This window comes from Talpa europaea (genome assembly GCF_964194135.1).
Source record: "Talpa europaea genome assembly, chromosome: 2".
NCBI classification, from domain to species: domain Eukaryota; kingdom Metazoa; phylum Chordata; class Mammalia; order Eulipotyphla; family Talpidae; genus Talpa; species Talpa europaea.
The window spans coordinates 91,700,768-91,708,770 of NC_140068.1; the positions used below are offsets into that span (position 1 = coordinate 91,700,768).

An 8,003-nucleotide genomic window follows, 5' to 3' on the forward strand; every position below is an offset into this window, starting at 1 on the left:
GGGTGTCCCTGCTTATCCCAAGCCCTCTTGTATTTCACCTACTTCACTGCACACACAAATCCCTCTTCAGGGCTGCTCCTGGGGAGCCCAGCCAAAGTTGGGGATAGCAGGGTTGCCACCATGGTTTGGACCAGTCAAGCTGCTTCTGGGACAGCAAGTATAAGAGAGGGGTTCTGTTAGCCAGGAAGGAGGGAAAGGCTATGGGGCAGGGTGCTCCCCTCGCCCCTGCACAGATCATTACAGAAAATGCATGCAGAGACCCTGGCCCCTCAGACTGATGGTAGGGATGGGAAATGGTGCCACCACTTTGGAAAACAGTCTGGTGGTTCCTCAAAAACTTCAAGTAGAAGTGACCTATGAGCAACCACTCCACTCCTAGTCAAAAGGAGTGATATACATTCATAGCAGCTTCATGTAAAGTAGCCCCAAAGTGGAAACCATCCAATATCTGCCCGTCAGATGGATTAAAAAAAAAAACATAATATAGCTACATAATGAAATATGATTTGGTCATAGAGAGGAGCGAAGTACCATTACATGCTACATATGACATGGGTGAACCTCAAACCTGCGCTGGCTGAAAAAGCCAGACACAAAGGGATGCATGTTGTATGATCCCAGCTAGATGAAGTGGGGGCTCCTTAGAGGCAGAAAGCAGATGAGTGGTGCCAGGGGCCAGAGGGAGGGGAGGCTAGAGGTGCCCTTCTCTTTGAGGTGACGATAGCCAGCCATTCAAGACTAAAAACCATTCGATCGTGTGCTTCAAATGTGTACACGGTAGAGTATGTGAATTATATCTCAATAATGATGTTATTAATATGCATACACACAAGCAAAAAAGAGCAAAAAGGGAAACACGCTTGATTCCACCTGTCCAGGGCAGGCCACTGTTAATACCTCAAGGCCAGGATACCCTTCTAGCTTCCTTTCTGTTCACACATGCATCTCACTAACCCACTCTCTCTTTATGGGAACCTGCTAACGGATTTCAAGCAAGGACAATCATCAACAGAATCTATGAAGTGAACGCGTCCCATTTATTAGGAGCTTCAACCCTATTACTGTTCCTTGTGTGATTGTGATTTGTCTATTTGCTTTGCCCTGATTTGTCACCCAGTTTACTCATCCTCAGATTCTTCCAATAGGCATGTCCATTCTCCTAGCCCCATTTTGTAGCCAAGGCAACTGAGTACAAGGTTTATTCACACCCATTCTGATTTCTTCCCAGCTCCCAAGCTTGTGGGCTTGGAGGTGTCATGGGTGAGATAGTGGGGGCTACTGAGGGACCCCAATTAGACCCGGACTGTTTGGAGGAAACGTATTTGGTCCAGAAACACTATCCAGCTTGGAGACACCGGGTGAGACACGATAACCTTGGGAAGACCTGGTAGGTCTCTTTGAGGGGTCTATGCCTCTAACTTGCTGCTCTCCATGAAAAAAAAAAAAAAAAAGAGGGCCGGGTGGGGGGTGGCAGACCTGTTTGCACTAGAGACACTTAGTGCAACCAAGCTGAGCCGCACTGTTCAAACAGACTCCCCAGCCTCTAGACACCTGTGCTGAGGAGGGCGAGGCAGCCAGGAGGCTGGGCGCAGGTCCCTGAGCACGGAATCCTCGCCTGCCTCCCATCTCTCCTCCTCCGACCAGCCCCAGCACCCTGGGCAGAGTCCCGGCCACGCCATGCCCCGAGCTGGGCTCTGCAGCTGCTGGGGTGGCCGTGTGCTGCCCCTGCTGCTGGCCTATGTCTGCTACCTGCTGCTGGGCGCCAGCATCTTCCAGCTCCTGGAGAAGCAGGCAGAGGCACAGTCCAGGGATCAGTTCCAGCTGGAGAAACTTCGCTTCCTGGAGAACTACACCTGCCTGGACCAGTGGGCCCTGGAGCAGTTTGTGCAGGTGAAGGGGACATGCTGGCATGGGATGATGGGCATGGGATGATGGGCAGAACAGGGGTTATGGCAGGTCCAGAGCCACCACCCAGGGACCGATGGCCTGTCTGGAAGCAGAGTGTAGTGGGAACAGGGAGACCTGTAACAGGGAGCCTCTGTGACATTGGATAAGTCATTTAACCTCTCTAACTCCCTAATTTCCCCATCTATAAGGTGAGAATAGTCATATCTGTGCTGGAGACTTTGCACAGATGATTTAAAGCACTTGCTAAGCTGCCATTTGTTGCATCAACTAGATCTGTGTGTCAGGGTCATCCACCCTGTGCAAGCCTTCACCCACACTCTGCGCTCCCCTGCCTGGTGCCTGCTGCTGCTCCTTCTGTGCCCCCCCACTCATGTCCCTGTAATGACACACTCAGGGCTGCAGGTGGGTGACAGATAAATGGCAAGAGAAGCCACCATGTGGGCCTGTGTGGTAAGGTTCCAGCTGGGGCTCGACTTGGTGAGCAGCAGCCGGGAGGCTGACCCTTTTAGTACTGTGCCCACTGGGGGCTCTTTCTGTCTGGAGCCCTTCTGCTCCCCTGCACAAACTCTAGGGCCCCAGCACCCTCTCACCCAGTAACAAACAACACCCCATTTCGTGTGGGAAATTGAATGCATTTGATACCAGGGTTTCGAGGGAACAGTACCACCCACCACAAAGAAACAAACCAAGTGCAGGATCGTTGCAATAATATTAGGTATTTATTGAACATTTACAACCTACTTAGAACAGAGGGGAGCAGGGTGAGACCAGACATGATCTAGCACCTGGGGCCCAAGGTATTGCTTGTGTTTCCTCATAATACCTATTACTTTCCCTCTCTCTGGTTCGTAGATGGGTATGAAGCACAGAGAGGAGTGTGTTGACCAAGGCTGCACAGCTGGTGGAAAAACCAGAACTTAAACCCAGGTTGTCTGCCCTTCAACACAGAAATTAGCATAAATGGTAGAGGGGACAAGAGCTAGCCTTGGGCAGTGGTTGTCAGAGTGTGACTTCTGGTCCAGTGGCATCAAAACCCTCTAGGTGCTTGTTAGAAATGCCAATGAGCATGCCCATCCTGGACCCTCCAAATCAGGAGCTCTAGGGGCTGGGAAGAAGGCCATGGGTTACCAGCCCTCCAGGGGAAGCCAATGGCCCCTTGAGATGGAGAATAAGTGGACTAGACTATGATGGGTGGGCAGGGAGTTGACAGAGAAATTTCTAGAGCTGTAACAGACCCAGCCAGGACCTGCCTTTTAGGAAAAGAGGCTTCTGGTCCCAGGTTTCCTTGTCCACAGAAGTATACATCTAAGGCCAAATCAGGGCACGAGGGGTGCAGGGGCTTCCCACGACTTTAGAGGGTAAGGCAGAGGCCCTGGAGGCTCTGAAACCTCTTCCTCCCCAGCCCAGGGTCAGAGGCGAAATCCAGGAGCAGCATGGCATGGAAGGGACATATTTACCTCTCTTACGAGAGGAGGGAAGCAGAAGGTTTGACTGTAACCCCAAGGGTGGTGCCACTGACTAACCCCACCCCCTGACTCCCCAAGGGAGCTAGGATATCCTTGTCCCTGAAAATCCTTTGTTTCTTGGGAGGGACATTATTTACAAGGGGACATCTAGCTGAGAAGCAGAAAAATACTGGGACAAGAATAACACATTACTGTTCCAATCACAAGACAAAAAGGCTAAACACAGTATTCAAGATTGCCTCCATTGGGAATAAGACTCATGTCTGACTTTATCCACCACGTGTGGACAAGAATGGAAGGCCCACAATCAGCAGCCCACGCTGGCTGACATCAAGACCCCTGTCAGGGGGATGGAGAGCCTCAGGTCTGCCAAGGGGCCAGCCCTGGTCCAGGGCAAGTACTGCTCCCAAGGGTGAAGGTCTCTAGGTGGTGGGTGTGTTCCTGAATGTTTGGTCCTGGCCCTCCGGATGTGTGGGAAAGAGAGAGAGGTCAAAGTTCAAATGTGAAGAGGTCAGATCCTGTCAAAGTGAGAAGAAGCAGAAGCCCATGTCAAGAAGCTTCAGACTGGCCCAGCCCCTGGGAGCCACCCCCAGCCTGTTGGGAGTTGACTCACACGCCCAGTGGGGACACTGTTCCCACGGTTACTAGGAGCTAGAAGGGCCCTACCCCACCTCCTCCTGCTGCCTTTGGCTTGTGCTGCTGTCCTGAGGCAACTCACAGTTACAGGGGAGGCTGTTGGGGAGCAGACAGGTGAGGGAGCCCCGCACATCTCCGAGAGGGCTGGACCCAGGGACAGAAGGATTTAGGCTTGAGCCTTCAGGGGTTCTGGTCCTGTAAGTATGCACAAAGCTAGCACACATATGCAACATACAGTATCCATATATGCATCACATGTATACAACACACCACACACACATATACCGCCAACTCTCTCACACACACAGTCTTTGCCTCGCTTCTGGTGGAATTTCTCAAGTCGGCCTGGGCTGGGGCTCACTAGGGGGCAGCAAAGAGCACAGCTGCCTGTTCACCTGGAAGCTGGAGGCACACAAGGTTCTGTTCCCCACCCTCAGCCTCATGGGAAGGCAGCCCCATGGCTCCTGTATAGTCCCCAAACCCTATGTTCCCCAGTAAACCTTTCCTGGCACACCCAACCTGAAATCTTCCCATTGCCCTGACAACCCATTTGCATCTCAGCCTTGACCATAGGCAGCATCTCCCACCTGGTCCACTCCTGAAGCATCCTCTACCTCATCTCCTTAGGCCCATTTCTCCTCCACCAGTCCATGCGCACACCCACGGCTTGGCTGGACTGGCCAGCAGAAAGGCAACAGCTTTGGAATCCAATGACCTTGGACAACCGAAACTGAGTGGCCCTGAGCCTTAGTTTCCTTTTCCATGAAATTGGACTGACATGATCTAAGAATATCATTTCATGAGGTGACACCAAAGCCGTAGCTTGGCCAAGAGCCAGTGCAGTCAGGCTTCATCCTCTCCCCCTATACCCACAGGTCATCCTGGAAGCCTGGGTGAAGGGCGTGAACCCCAAAGGCAATTCCACCAACCCCAGCAACTGGGACTTCGGCAGCAGTTTCTTCTTCGCAGGCACGGTCGTCACCACCATAGGTAAAGAGTCAGGTGGAGAAGGCTCCCCCATGCCTCTGCCTGAGTCTGGGTTCCTCAAAAGCAGATGCTGAGACAAGGATGTGGTTTATCTAGAGATGGTTTCAGAAGTATGAATAGAGAAGTGGGGATGTGTAACAAGAAAGAGAGAAAATGGGAGAAAGTTTGCATTAATGAGCAGGTTATTGGTTAGGGTGGCAGGGGTTCAGTTCCCCTGGGGACCTCCTAAGAGACTAGGCAGAGTCCATCCTCAGAACAGATCTTTGAGGGGCAAGAAAGCAGGGGTGTTTATGCACCAACATCTACCTTCTTGGTTGAAAACTGGTCCTGGAGATATTCATTCTCTAGCATTTCAGACCTGCCCACAGTTCAGGTACACTCCTGGACCCAGAAAAAATCTCTCAGGCAGAGAAAAATGCAGAGATGTGGGGTGGAAGTCATCTGTACACAGAAACTGTCCACTTAAGCTGCAGGTGATACCCCAAGTCCCTGGGGGACGAGCCACCACTAACGTCTTCTATACCCTCAGCCAAAAAACTCATGCCTCCTCCTGGAAGGAAATGCCAGACCCCTGCTAACCCAGTCTCCCCATCCAGCCTATTAAGTCTAATTCCATACAACTTCCTTGATCAAAGGTGACATATAGCACAGATGGAGTAGGAGGAGGGGCCACAAACTTGGATCAGACCCAGGCTCAGCCCTCAAGGAGCTTCCCATCCCATGATAAGATAAACCAAAAGGACTAGTTCAGACACAGTGGATAATTAAATAAGAGCCACACAAAAGCACTGTGGGCAACTATACCCTGTAGCAAGGCGGGCGTGACAGTCAGGAGGGTTTCCTGGAGGTAGTGTATTTGAGATGGACCTTTGAAGATAAATGGGATTCTCATAAGAAGAGATCATTCTAGCAGAGGGTGGGAAAAGTGCTCCTGGGAACAGGGGAGCTTTCTCTCCCCCCACCCCCTCAGAAGTGGTGGAAGACAACCTCTGCAGAGTCTGGGGGTGAGTAGGAACTCTCTCTTCTCCATCTATGGACACGCCTCTTCCCCCTACAGGATACGGGAATCTGGCACCCAGCACGGAGGCAGGCCAAGTCTTCTGTGTCTTCTATGCCCTGGTGGGCATCCCACTCAACGTGGTCTTCCTCAACCACCTGGGCACAGGGCTACGTGCCCACCTGGTCACCCTTGAGAGATGGGAGGACCAGCCCAGGCGCTCCCAGGTAGGGACAGCCCTGCAGAAGTCGACCCTGAGACAGAGGTTTGCAGGCAGGGTGTTAGGGGTTGATGGCCATGGAAGGAGAGGTTGGAGGTGAGGGAGAAGCTGAATCGCTGGTTTGCAATGCAGGCTGAGCTTGGCCAACCCCTCAAGGAGCCAGGCAACCTGTGTGGGCCGTCGGAGTTGACCAGCAGTAGGCTTGTTCGGCCAGCACTGGGGTAACCACCTCAATCAAGCACTGGGGTAACCTACCCCCCTCCAAGTTGGACCAGGCAGTTCTCTGTAGATGAGGTGTGCCCTGACAGAGCCAATAGCTGAAGGTGATACCTGGTCAGTAAGGTCTTCTTCGACCATCTCTGTGGGACAAATCCATGGGCATCACACAACTCCAACACCCTTTCTTGCGGTCAGAAACAAACTCCAAACCCACCCAGCATGCCTTCAGTGTCCTCCCCATTGCTCAGTCCCTCAAAAGGCCAGGCACCAGGGAGGGAAGGTACAAAGGAATCTGGGACAGTTCAGCAACAGTCCTTTGTCCCAGATCTCAGTCTTGGGGAGAGAGCTATACAAATGTGATTCCCTAAGCCCAAGGAGTCTTCAAATTCCAAAAAAAAATTTTAAGATTTATTTCTTTATGCATACAAGAACTGGGGTACAGGCCAGAGGTGCCAAGGTGGGGGGTGTGGTGACAAGATTCACCAGAGACATAATGGGTAAGCAGAACAGGCAGATCTACCAAAATACACTGCTGAGGGGAGTAGCAGGGGAGACAAAAGAGGTCTACTGAGCCATATGGATTGCTCCCTGGCTAGACGGGGATCGAATTCGTGCTGCAGAGGCTGTGAATAGCTTCATAGTGCTGTGCTTGAGCCACCAGGGAGACCCCAAATTCCAAATTCTAACCTGGCCCACTAACACAATCCCTCTGACCAAGTTGTCTCCGGCCTGGGCAAGATCATGTGCACTGAGATACAACCCCAGCCCAAAGGTCTGCAGGGCAGGCAGGACAGGGACCTACCCGTGGCCCAGTCCCACTTTCAGATTTGTCCAGGAACCCCCACAAACACTCCATACTATCCTGGTTCCTTCCAAATGGCCTCAGAGACACACTCCCTTTTCCCCAGCTACTGCAGATCCTGGGCCTGGCTCTGTTCATGGCCCTGGGGACGCTGGTGGTTCTCATCTTCCCACCTATGGTCTTCAGCCATGTGGAGGGCTGGAGCATCAGCGAGGGCTTCTACTTTGCCTTCATCACTCTCAGCACCATCGGCTTCGGGGACTACGTTGTCGGTAAGGAGGCATTTATTTCTGATAGGGGCCTCAGGGCTCAGGGGGTGGGGAAATGTCAGCCTGGATAACCGATGAGGATCAGAGAACCCCTGATTAATGCAGGGAGATGAGTGACCTGTGGGACTATACTGACTTCTCAGCAAGTCACTGGTTGGAAACAATCACCCTTTTCCCTGGGTCCTCTATTGCTGATCCTTGTAATGGGGGGGGCTGGCAGGGTAAAGCCTGGGAGGTGACGATGTCCTGAGTCCTCTGGCATTCTTCCCTGCCAGGCACAGACCCCAGCAAGCATTATCTCTCAGTGTACCGGAGCTTGGCAGCCATCTGGATCCTCCTGGGCCTGGCGTGGCTCGCGCTGGTGCTCCCACTCGGCCCCCTGCTTCTGCGCAGGTGCTCCCAACTCTGGCTGCTCAGCAGGAGTCTTGGCCTCAAGGAAAGAGGAGTCTCTGAGACCCATGGACTCCCCAGACCTTCAAAGATTCCCATCTCTGCATGA

At 52.5% G+C, this 8,003-nt stretch overlaps 1 protein-coding gene across 1 annotated transcript; it reads left to right on the forward strand.

Annotated features, from left to right (window-relative positions):
* Window positions 1-1,677: 1,677 nt before the first annotated feature.
* Window positions 1,678-8,003, forward strand: KCNK16 (potassium two pore domain channel subfamily K member 16; the record flags this gene model as incomplete). Its single annotated transcript, XM_084228145.1, has 5 exons — window positions 1,678-1,890; window positions 4,886-5,000; window positions 6,055-6,221; window positions 7,342-7,507; window positions 7,780-8,003. The coding sequence occupies 5 exons, from the start codon at window positions 1,678-1,680 to the stop codon at window positions 8,001-8,003; spliced, it is 885 nt and encodes a 294-aa protein (XP_084084271.1).